At 35.2% G+C, this 12,886-nt stretch overlaps 1 protein-coding gene across 1 annotated transcript; it reads left to right on the top strand.

Moving 5' to 3' along the window:
* The first annotated feature begins 2,262 nt into the window (after window positions 1-2,262).
* On the top strand, window positions 2,263-12,805 carry LOC141305410 (mannose-1-phosphate guanylyltransferase catalytic subunit beta). Its single transcript, XM_073832510.1, has 9 exons — window positions 2,263-2,471; window positions 2,722-2,802; window positions 2,896-2,944; window positions 3,032-3,174; window positions 4,266-4,424; window positions 7,248-7,326; window positions 8,885-9,012; window positions 9,580-9,762; window positions 12,121-12,805. The coding sequence occupies exons 1-9, from the start codon at window positions 2,343-2,345 to the stop codon at window positions 12,250-12,252; spliced, it is 1,083 nt and encodes a 360-aa protein (XP_073688611.1). The 5' UTR covers window positions 2,263-2,342; the 3' UTR covers window positions 12,253-12,805.
* Window positions 12,806-12,886: the final 81 nt, after the last annotated feature.

Raw genomic sequence — 12,886 nt, 5'->3', positions numbered from 1 at the left:
ATCCTTGGTTCACGGCACCTCACCAGCAGATGTAAAAACCAGAAGCTGGGGGCTGGGCGACACCCTACCTTCGCTTGGTTCTACAACCTTGCGCAGAGGCCGTTCTCCCGTGTCCTAACATGAGGACTCACAGGTGAGCGGGAAGACCGGCTGGTGCCGGCTTGCGGCGCCATTCCCACGTGGATCCGTGCGCTATTTCCCAGAATGTTCCCTCCGGCGAACCCTGGGTCCTCCTGCCCCGCAGTCAGGGCTAGGCGTGGAGTAGTCCTGCACTGTGATCCTGCCTGGGTCTCCTTCGCCCCGCAGGTTGTGGCTTAGTTTTTATCATCCAGCGGAGGAGACCGCTGTTTCCCTCGTATATCCCTAAAAGCCTTTATGGATATATTGAATTATTCTCATTTCCACATGTAAAATTCATGTGCTCCGCCCCCCAACCCATGCTTCAGTACAACTGGCATCCCTGGAAGGGCCCCCTTATTGGGCCTCAGGGCGTTGGGAAGGTTACGTTACACTTCGCCTGCCGGCACGTATACTTGTCAGCACGTGAAGTTGTGCGTAACGCGGCGTCAGGGTCGTGGCCTTTTCCATAGGGCTAGTTCCCATGTAACGTCGAAGTGATTCGACTGAAGGGGAACGTCTAGGTTACGAAGGTAACCCTCGTTCCCTGAAGGAGGGAACGGAGACGTTACATTCCCCTGCCACGCCCCTGGCATCGCGCTGACGCCGGCTTGACGGCTCTACAGCGAAAACCTGTTTGAGTGATGCGCGCCGCCATCTTATATACCCGTATGTACGGGGGAGTGGCCGACGCGCACGTCCACTCGCCAATTTGCAATTGGCCTTTTTTATATAAGGCTCAGAGATGATCGGTCTCTCAGGCGAGATCCCATGTAACGTCTCCGTTCCCTCCTTCAGGGAACGAGGGTTACCTTCGTAACCTAGACGTTTCCCGGTTCTTGTTGTTTTCTGTCTTTATTAATTTATTTACTGCTTGTTTTCTTAAAAAAAGCAAAACAAAAACAACAACTACAAAATATAATTATAAAACAACAACATAAAAGCAAACAAAAAAACTAACACTAGCTTCTCTGTTCTTGTTGTATTTTATCTCTATTAATTTACTTCTTGTTTTTTTAAAAAAAATAAAAATAAATGAATAAAACAACAAAAAAGAGCAAACAAAAAAATAACTAACACTAGCTTTTCGATTCTTGTTGTATTCTTTCTCTATTCATTTACTTACTGCTTGTTTTCTTAAAAAAAAGCAAAAAAAAAAAAAAAAAAAACTTACTAACACTAGTTTCCCGGTTCTTGTTGTTTTCTATCTTTATTAATTTACTTACTGCTTGTTTTCTTAAAATAAATAAATAAATAAATAAAACAACAAAAAAGAGCAAACAAAAAAATAACTAACACTAGCTTTTCGATTATTGTTGTATTCTTTCTCTATTCTATTGTTTTCTTAAAAAAAAAAATCAACAACAAAAAAAATAACTAACACCAGCTTCCTGGTTCTTGTTGTTTTCTGTCTTTTATTAATTTACTTACTGCTTGTTTTCTAAAAGAAGCAAAACAAAAACAAGAACTACAAATAATAATAATAATAATAATAATAAAACAACAACAAAAAAGCAAACAAAAAAAAAAACTAACACTAGCTTCTCTGTTCTTGTTGTATTTTATCTCTATTAATTTACTTACTGCTTGTTTTCTTAAAACAAAACAACAACAAAAAAGCAAAAAAAATCTCTATCAATTAACTTAGCGCTTGTTTTCTTTAAACAAAAAAGCAAACAAAAAAATAACTAAAACTAGCTTCGCTGTTCTTCTGTTCTATCTATCTATTTTTAGGCCTCTAACACTTGCTTGCTTTTTCTTTTTTTTTAATTTGATCTATTTTCTTTTTATTTATTATAAAATTTAAAAAACCTTGATACATGTACTACATTAGGCTAAGTGAGACTCTTGTTGTTTTTGATTGCTACCATTGTCCTCTTTTGTAAGTCGCTTTGGATAAAAGCGCCTGCTCAATGTAATGTCATGTACTCTGTTTGGTTTGCACTCTCTGCCGTCTGCCCTTACATGTATATTATAATAAAAGAAAAAATGTTAGATTATATGTATAATTGTATTTATTTATAATTTTTAAATTCTACCTTTTGTATTTAACATTATCAGCTATGCACTAAGGATCTGAGAGTAACGCAATTTTACCTGGCAGAATTGACAATAAAGCCGACTTTGACTCAAAATGTATCTCATTTTCTTTTTCAGGCTCTGCATATAAATAATTACACCTGATGCCCTTCTGCACTGACTGCGTCCTGCTCTACTGACCCATAATGAAAGCTCTGATTCTCGTCGGTGGCTATGGCACGAGGTTACGGCCGCTCACGCTCACTGTGCCCAAACCGCTGGTCGAATTCTGCAACAAACCAATCCTGCTCCATCAGGTGGAGGCTTTAGTCAAGGTAGGTGTTTGATTTTTTTCCTCTTTCAATTTGGATTTACAGTCATATCCCACATAGCAATTGACTTCTGGCCCAGATCTGGAACAGACGTGAGCCACACATGGGCCATAACTGGGTCAAATCTCAGCCAAATAGTAACTTATAACCAGCCCTGAACTGGGCCAGAACAGGTTTTAATATTGCTACCCAATCCCAGCCTTCTGTCAACCACATAGATATTAACTTTTGGTGTCTTTCTTGGTGTGTTCAGGCTGGAGTGCGTCATGTCATCTTGGCTGTGAGCTACATGTCTGACCTGTTGGAGCGAGAGATGAGAGCTCAAGAGCAGAGGGTATGCTTATCGGGTTTGGCTCATTTAAAATGCACTTTCTCATCATACGTGGTGAATATCAAAGTCATGCAGTGTTATTTGTGATTTGCACAGCTTGGAATAAAAATCTCCCTTTCGCATGAAAAGGAGCCTCTAGGCACCGGTAGGTGAACACTTTCATATCGCTTTGATAGCACAAACTCATCCAGAGTAATACTGTAAATCTGCTTTTTTGTTTTTGTTTTCTAAGCTGGTCCTTTGGCTTTGGCCCGAGAGTTGCTGACCGACAACGAGGAGCCGTTTTTCGTTCTCAATAGTGATGTAATCTGCGATTTCCCCTTCGACGATATGCTGAAGTTCCACCAGCGGCACGGCAGAGAGGGCACGATTGTTGTAAGCCAATTTCATTTGCAAATCTGAAATGTTGTGGAAACTATGGTCTCACTGTCTGAGATTTGAATTATGCAATGCTGAATTATGACTCATCTCCATACTCTTATCATAAGACGTTTAACAGCTCCTTTCAAGGCACTGTATGAGACAAGTACTTTTTTTTAGATCTTAACCTGATGTCCCTTACCAAAAAGAAGTATACTTGAAGTTTATTTTATTAAGTATACTTAAGTATATTTTTAGGTATACTTTATGAAGTAAGTATACAAATATCAGTGTACTAGTAGTATACTTTTAAGTGTACTATTTCAATACTCCTTGGGATAAATTGGTCCACTTTATAGTATATACAAGTATACTTTGAGTACACAACTAGGATCTATGTTTTCAGTTTGTACTGCAAGTATACTAAAAGTGGACTTATATACACTGATACTGTTTACTAATTAAATACTATTTATGCATTTTTAGTACACTTTGAAGTAAACTACTAGTTTAGTGGTTTTATACTGCAAGTATACTCGTAAGTTTTCTTTACATCACACTTATACTACTATGTCTCAATTTAGGTATTAATTTGCATATATTTTGCTATGAATATCTCAACAAAACATCAAAAGAAAGAATGGCATCTGCTTGTAAACAAAAACGTTTTATTCTAGCATCATGCTTCCCTCATTTTTATAAACACTTGAATGTGGGTAATTTTTATAAATACAAAATAAATAAACAACATTTTGAACAAAAAGCTACAAAAAACACTGATCAACACCCCAAAGCTTGACAGGCATTATTACCTCTTTCATTTTATTCCATAACGTTACTCAGTTTTCCATATCTATGGTTTTGATGCTGTTTAGATTACATGTGGAAGCATCTGTTGTTTCGGTTTCTTCTTCACTTGTGTTTTGTAAATTCTGTTCAGAAGATGTGTAATGGCGCACCTAGCGTATAACAATGCAAACACAGATTCTCACAGCACAAGTAGAGCTCAAATATACTTTTTCTATGTATAAGTCAAGTATACTTAAATGTCATTTTAAATATAGGTCAAATATACTAAAATGTAATTTTTTTTTACGATGTTTCAGGTGACAAAAGTGGAAGAACCATCCAAGTATGGTGTGGTTGTGTATGAAGGAGACACAGGACGAATACACCGTTTTGTTGAGAAGCCGCAAGTGTTTGTCTCCAACAAAATCAATGCTGGGATGTACATCTTCAGTCCTGCCATGCTGAAGAGAATCCAGGTCAGGACTGTCATTTTATAAGAATGTTCAACTGCAATCAATACATACTGTATTGCTTAAAGGGATAGTTCACCCAAAAATGAAAATTTGATGTTTATCTGCTTACCCCCAGGGCATCCAAGAAGTAGGTGACTTTGTTTCCTCAGCAGAACACAAACGAAGATTTTTATCAAAAAACGGTGCAGTCTGCCAGCCAAATAATAGAGGTGGATGGGCACCAGACCTTTAAAAGTAAAACAAAAACATGCACAGACAAATCCAAATTACACCCTGCGGCTCGTGATGATACACTGATGTCCTAAGACACGAAACGATCGTTTTTTGTGAGAAACTGAACAGTATTTATATCATTTTTTACCTTTGATACACAGCAATGTCCATCTGTCATGAGCACGAGCTTTGCATCCGGCTCGTTACCCGTGTAGCGCTCTGGCGTAGAATACGCAAATGCCTTGAGGGGAAATCGGTTAAAAGTCCCGGATGAGTTTGCGCAAGCAAATGTAATCTTTCAGCTTTAAATCGGTTTAAACAATCAGGATAAGCGCAAGTAATTACCATTTTGAATAGCCGCTATACCCTCAATCTCTGTGCACTGTGTAAACAATGAGTGTCGTATACATGCGACAGATCGCTTCCGGCGTTTGCGTATGCTACGCCAGAGCGCGTTCACATGTAACGAGCCGAAAGCTAAACTCGTGCTCATGACAGATGGACGTGGCTGTGTATCAAAGGTAAAAATGCTGAGACAAATACTGTTCAGTTTCTCACAAAAACCAATCGTTTCGTGTCTTAAGACATCAATGTATCGTCACGAGTCGCAGGATGTAATTTGTATGTGCATGTTTTTCTTTCCTCTAAAGATTTGGTAACCATTGACTGCCATTATTTGGCTGGCAGACTGCACCGGTTTTTGTTAAAAATCTTCGTTTGTGTTCTGCTGAGGAAACAAAGTCACCTACTTCTTGGATGCTCTGGGGGTAAGCAGATAAACATCACATTTTCATTTTTGGGTGAACTATCCCTTTAAAGCCTAAAGCATGGTTTTGTACATTATTAAAGTACATTATATTGCATTATAAAACGGTTAGTTCCATTCCTCAATTCTGATTGGTCAGCAGCTGTGTCGTATTCATGATACGGCACTGCTATGACCGCTTCACTCAACGGTTTTGTGTATCATTGAACCCCCTTAGCAACCACCCTTAGCAACGTAAACACAGCTGCAGCAGTTAGGGACTACTTTTTACAGCGGAAGGCAGTTAATGATTTTACTTTATGAAAACGTACAACTTAATATATATAAATTAATATATATTTTTGATTTTAATATTTTTATTGTGTGGTAACCGTTTTATAAAAGCAATAAGGTACTTGAGGCCGTGCTGTATCATGAATAAATCACGGCTGAAGGGGTTGCAGGGTTGCCTAACAACGCCCTTCAGCCGTGATTTATTCACGATACAGCACGGCCTCAAGTACCTTATTGCTTAATTGTGGCAATTCATGACGGGCATATTTCTCCTCTCAAATTATCATTCTCACACTGCAAAAAGTGATTTTCTTACTTAGATTTTTGTATCTTGTTTCCAGCCAAAATATCAAAAAATTCTTAGAAGGATTAAATAATTTTTACCCATCTAGAATTTTTTGATATTTTGTCTGGAAACGAGACAAAAAAATAGTAAGAAAAGCATTTTTTGCAGTGCATGATGTAAAATATATCGTCATTGAATTGCAGTTTGTACTGTAACACATTATAAAATAACTTTATGAAAAGGCTTTCATCATGATGCGAAAAAGAAGTCAGAGTCTTACTGTTTTTGATACTGGAAGATCCACTTATAATATTTTATTTAAGGCAAGACACTGCAGGTGAATAGGGTAAAAAAAAAAATAACTAATAGTTATCACTTTACTTACTCAGTTGATTGATTACATTGATAATTTCAAACATTTTTTGTTTTACAAGTTTTCTAAAATGTTAGGTTTAAATATGCAAATGAGACATTATTTAATGAAATATGTGCTAATTTGCATACATTTCTAGTACAAAACTCTAAACACTGGATGAAGTCTGTTTCAAAATTCTTGTTTAATTTTTTTTTTTGACATATTAGAAAGTGTTTTTACAGAGGGATCTCATTTTGTCAAAAAATACTTAGACAAAAAACAATATATTTTTGGGAGGGACTAAAATGTATAAAATCAAGCTGATTATATATGAACAAATCCCTCTGTAAAAACCTTCAGGATATAGACAGGAATAGAAATGTAAAGTTTGGTGTGCGTAAGTGCTACTGAAGTGGAGATTTATGGCTCAGTGTAGGAGAAAAAACTCATGGCCTTTAAAAATATGTATTGTAATTGAAATCTGTTGACACAAGTAGATACAGTGCTTTAAAAGAAACTCTTAAAAGTGTCTTCTGGATGTTTTCTTCCCACTAGTCTGAAAAACACTTTATGAAACACCCAAATAGCCAAAATCTTAAGCTTGACAGGTGCATAAAAAAACGGTCAAAAAAGGTCAAAAAGGAAATGTATTTTTAATTAATTTATTATGTATTTATACAGTTGCAATGTAAATGCATTCATACCACTTCTGAGTTTCAAAGTGTCTGTCAAATGCATAAATGTGTGCATTGAAATGTAGATGTTGACAGACAGTTTCTCCTCAAACTCTGATTGGATTTTTGTGAGACAGTATCTTAGGTCAGTTTGCGAGTAAAATCTTTGAGGAAGTGGGACAATTTTCTTTACTATTCCATTAATATTTAACTTGTTTTCATTTTGCTGAAGCTGATCTTTTCTGTATTTTGTACTCAGTTGCGACCCACTTCCATTGAGAAGGAAATATTTCCTGTCATGGCCGAGGAGGGACACCTTTATGCCATGGAGCTGCAAGGTAAAGGATAAAGGATTATTCCAATACAGCCGTTATATTATCAGTACTCCAGCTACTTTCAGTGATATACATTGCCGTTCAAAAAAATTGGGATCAGTAAGATTTGTAATGTTTTTTTTTAAAGAAGTTTCTAATGTTTATCAAGGGTGTCCGCGGCTCATTAAAAAAATCTTAAAAAGTCTTAAATAATGTTTTAAAAATTCAGATTCTTAAATATTTTTGGTCACATTACCGCTAAAATATCTTTGGTCTGACGGACCTAATGGCTGTTCACACTCATTGGACAGAATGAAGATGTCTTGTTTGTAAATTCATGAATGTGTTTAAAAAATGAATCTTAGAACATTATTTCTATATTATTCATTGCACTTGTAATTTTGCAGTGTAAATGATTTAATCTGCCTGGTAGCAGCCCTGTAGAATTTGTTGAATTGTAATTATTTGAAATGAAAAGTGATGCAAAAAAAAACTTTATAAAGGTGAATAGAAAAATATAAACACTGATGAAAATATTGCTAATAAAAATCAATTTTGTCTGCTGTCATGGAAAGTTCAGGGTATATTGTAGTAATAAATATCATTAATGACATTTTAGTTTAGAATTAATTTTTTTTTTTTTACATTAATCACATTAAATATTACATATACTGTATGTATGTATATTTCCATTACATTTTAGGTCTTATTTCATATAAATTGAAATTTAATAAGTCTTAACCCTTATGTGTTGTTGTGGACGTTTTTGTCCACTGTGGGGTCCTGTTGAGCCTTAATTTGGCCACAACTTTTTCTCTGTTAAAGCAAATTAAATGATTTTTTGTGAGAAATCTTACTTTGACACATATTTTAAGAAAATGCTTTGAAATTTTTGGATGCTCTGGGCAAATTTACTACCCTTTCGTCATGTTCGTGGATGAAAACATTCACCAAATTAAACTGCTGTAAAAATGTAGTGGATAAATATTTAAAAAAAAATTTTTTTTTGCGTAAATCTGTTAATCAACCTCAGTCCTGATCTTTTGAAAAAAATCAGGATTTTGACTCTTTAATTGCCAAGTTCATAAATGATGTCACTGACTTTGAAAAAAAAAGAAAACACATATAATGACTTATTTTCAATATAAAAGGTAATTGTGGACTGGATTTTTTTTTTTCTTTTCTTACCTTTTTAACAGTCTTGGACATGTGAAAGATTAGTAAGAAGATTGGCTTTCATGCATTGTTAGTTTTGGGGCAGCATCAGATTAAATTTTTTTTTATATTGAAAATAAGTCATTTTGTGTTTTTTTTTTTTTTTTTTTTTTTTTTCCAAAATCAGTGACATCATTTATGAACTTACTCTTTAGTGTGATCCTTCAGAAGTCATGCTAATATGCTGATTTACACTCAGTGTTGGAAAAAGTTGTGCTGCCTAATATTTATATTTATATTCTCTCCCTGAGTGCCTTCTTTACACACTTGGTTTAATTTCAATCACATCCAGTTATAGTATGCATCTCATATTTACTAAACTCGCTGATATACGTTTAGTTTTGTTAATTGTGTGTGTGTGTTTCAGGTTTCTGGATGGACATTGGCCAGCCCAAAGACTTCCTAACAGGCATGTGCATGTATCTTCAGTCGGTACGACAGCAGGCCCCTGAGCGGCTCCGCACCGGACCGGGCTTCCTGGGAAACGTTCTTGTGGTGAGACACATTTCCACTCCTTATGTCAACATTTATTACCTTTTACTTCATGTTCTGTCTTGTTTATATTCATATTCATACGTAGACTGTGAACACAAGGTAGTAGCACTAAATAATCTCTCCTTATGTTTTGTAGCATTCTTTTAAAGCAAGTCAGCTGTTTTTCTAACAGATGTTCAGAGCAAATAGAGCTTTATTTATTTGAATGGGGAAAGACACACATCTATAGAACTATTTGATGCAATTACATGTAATAATAATGAATAATCAATACTGTTGTTAATAAAATCCTAGAAAATATTAAGATGTTATTTTTTTGTACTAGTACTGGCACCAAATGATTTGCAACACTAGCTTTGCCACATGTTAGCAGCCTCACGCTATTGGTGTATTTCAGTTTTTTTGTTGGGAAAAGTTACGAATGGCTGGTAACTTAAATATTTAGTAACCAAATTGGTTGCTGAGTGAAAAAAATAATTTCAATCCCTGCTTGTAAGTATATAGTAAGCAGAATATGATACTAACAAAAATATATGACTTACTTTTTGTCAATTAACCTCAACCCAGGACCCGACGGCGGTGATTGGTGAAAACTGTACCATCGGGCCCAATGTGACGATCGGAGCTGGTGTTGTTCTGGAGGATGGCGTGAGAGTAAAGCGCTGCACCGTCCTGAAGGGGGCGCACATACGCTCACATTCCTGGCTGGAGTCGTGCATTGTGGGATGGAGCTCATCAGTGGGGCAGTGGGTGAGTTTCACAGTTTCACTGCAGAAAATGCTTTTCTTGCTTAGATTTTTTTGTCTTGGTTCCAGCCAAAATATCTAAAAATTCTTAAATCAAGAAGGACTTTCTAGACGAGTAAAAATGGTCTTGTTTTCAGAAAAACCAAGTCAAAATTCAGTGCATTTTTGCTTGAAACAATCAAAATAATCTTGTTCTCTTTTTAAAATCTTGTATTCCGTTTACCCCGCTGGCAGATTATTTAGCTTGTTCTAAGCCAAAACTCACTTAATTTTGACTTGTTTTTTCTGAGAACAGATTTTTTACTCGTCTAGAAAGTCCTTCTTGATTTAAGAATTTTTAGATATTTTGGTTGAAAACAACCAAAAAAAATCTGAAAAAAAAAGCATTCTTTGCAGTGTTGAGCAATAGAGCGCACAGGTTTGTGTCAAATTTCTAAGTAAGAAAAGCATTCTTTGCAGTGCGTAGAAAGTGTTACCGAAATTTCTTTAATTTCATTGACATTTGTTTTGTTTCTGAAGCATGCACATCCAAGGCATTAAAAATCAAGTGGAGATCACTAAGACATTTAGTAGAATAATTACAATAAGAAATTCTTTACTTAATAGCAATTGTTGATTATTAAAATGCATATAATTTGCCAAACTGTAAAAAGTTGTTTGAGATGGCAATACAAATTTTTCATTTACACTGCAAAAATTGTTTTCTTTCTTAGATTTTTGTCTTGTTTCCAGCCAAAATATCAAAAAATTCTTAAATCAAGAAGGATTTTTTTGCTTGAAACAAGCTCAATAATCTGCCAATGGGGGAAAAAAAATCAGGTTTTCGGTTTGAAATAAGATTTTTTTTTCTAACCCCACTGGCAGATTATTTAGCTTGTTTTAAGCAAAAACACCTAATTTTGACTAGATTTTTCTGAAAACAAGACAAGAATTTTTACTTCTTGATTATGAATTGTTAGACATTTAGGCTGAAAATGAATAAAAATCTAAGTAAAAAGAGCATTTTTTGCAGTGCTGATTAATAGAGCGCCACCTTTTCATTTATTTTCTTCATAGCAGTTTCAACTCTTTTATGAAGAATTTTAACCTTTTTTTTTTTCAAAGCATGAAAGTAGTAACCACTTGTCATTTCATAAATGTGGACAAGCATGAAACTATTACTGGGTTGTTTTGGCATGATGGGGAAAGTTACTTTAAAAAGTAATGCATTACAATATTGAGTTTCCCCCTAAAAAAGTAATGCATTACGTTACTTTTGTGTTACTTTCTAAATCTGGACAGGGCTTGTTTGTTTTTAATATAAAAAGTTCTATTTTTGTCAAATGTAAAAGCCTTTTCACACCAAAAGCCTCAGGCTTCAAGAAAAGTAAATTGACGTCTGTACAGTAGACCACAGAAGAAAAAAGTCAACTCTAAAGCAATTTAAAAAAAGGAAAACTAATGTTAGATTATCTTGACTAATTTTTGCTTGTTAGTGTGGATGAATTGGATCATTGAAGGTCGGCAGCAAAGACATCGGTTAATAAAATGGGATTAAATACAGAAAGGATATTTGTATGATTCAACGTATTTAATTATTGCAGGTTTGCGTTGAATTTCTGTTTTTATTCATTTTGAAGAACACTGTATTTGTTTTTTTAATGAGTGAGATGAATTAATGCATGTTCACATTTATTCTAGATTTAAAGTAACATCTTACTCACAATTTCTCTCAAACATGGGGACAGGAGAGCTTTTAATCAGTAAATGGGGGGGAAAAGTAACTAGCGTTACTTATTTGAAAAACTAATTACGTTACTTAGTTACTTTTTGTGGAAAGTAATGTGTTACGTTACTTTTGCGTTACTTTTCAAATCTGAGCAGGGCTTCCTTGTTTGTTTTTAATATGAAAAGTTATATTTTTGGCAAATGGAAAAGCCTTTTTACACCAAAAGCCTCTTTGGAGAAAAGTAAATTCACATTTGTACAGTAGACCACAGAAGAAGAGAAAACTCTTTAGTAATAAAAAGGGAAAACAAATGTTAGATTATCTTGAGTAATTAAAAAAAAAAAAAACGCTGTATTTGTTTTTTAAGTGAGCGAGATAAATTAATTTAATTTAAGTAACATCTTTATCACAATTTCTCTTAACATGTGGACAGGCGAGCTATTAAACAATAAATGAGGGGAAAAAGTAACTGGTGTTACTTATTTGAAAAAGTAACTCCGATATTTTCTTGTCATTTAAAAAGTAATGCGTTACTTTACTAGTTACTTGGAAAAAGTATTATTATTACATAACTTGCGTTGCTTGTAATGTGTTACCTCCAACACTGCATTTGGCTACTTTTATGACGCATACTGTGTGATTTGTGTCGGTCAGGTGCGGATGGAAAACGTTACGGTTCTGGGTGAAGATGTGATCGTGAACGATGAACTCTACATCAACGGTGCCAATGTTCTGCCTCATAAATCCATCACAGACTCTGTTCCTGAACCACGAATCATCATGTGAAAAACCTTTCCCACCCCTCACGAAGTGCCCGAGTGTGTTTGGAAAGTGAACCGCTGGATGATAGGGAGAATCGACCGCTGATGGGACTGGTGTTATTTGTGAAGTTATCTGAAGTATGCAGTTACTGACTTTGGTGTCTGACCCCTCAAGTGCTGTTTTTATTTCCCTCTGCATTGTGTTCCCTATTACTGACAATTAGACCATGCAGAACCTTGCTTTGGTACATTTTGTTGATTTTGAGACACTAGTGAGCTGTCTAGCTTTCCGTTCGTAAACGGAGACATGTAATGCTTTCAGGATAAAACTCGGTGCCTGTAGAAAGAATGAAATATGTATGTTTATGTATCAGATGATGCAGTAGATGATTACTGTAAAGACTGTTCACACCTAAAACTTGTATGTACTAAATTATGCAAATCGTTTTTTTATTCATCACTCAAGGTCATGCAGAAATCTGATGGTTACTTCCTGTGCGGATGAACAAAGATGAAAAGACGTCTGTGTACACAAAGATTTTTGGTCTTGATGTCTTTTGTATTAAAAAAAAGTTATGTGAAAACATCTTTTTGGCTTTTTTTTTGATGAATCCAAATGGAAATTTTGCTAACACTTTAATATCCCATTGGTTAATGTG

Source organism: Garra rufa, unplaced genomic scaffold (genome assembly GCF_049309525.1).
Source record: "Garra rufa unplaced genomic scaffold, GarRuf1.0 hap1_unplaced_002, whole genome shotgun sequence".
In the NCBI taxonomy this organism is placed as follows: Eukaryota; Metazoa; Chordata; class Actinopteri; order Cypriniformes; family Cyprinidae; genus Garra; species Garra rufa.
Note: the sequence above shows the minus strand (reverse complement) of the source record. Positions and strands in the feature narration are given on the sequence as shown.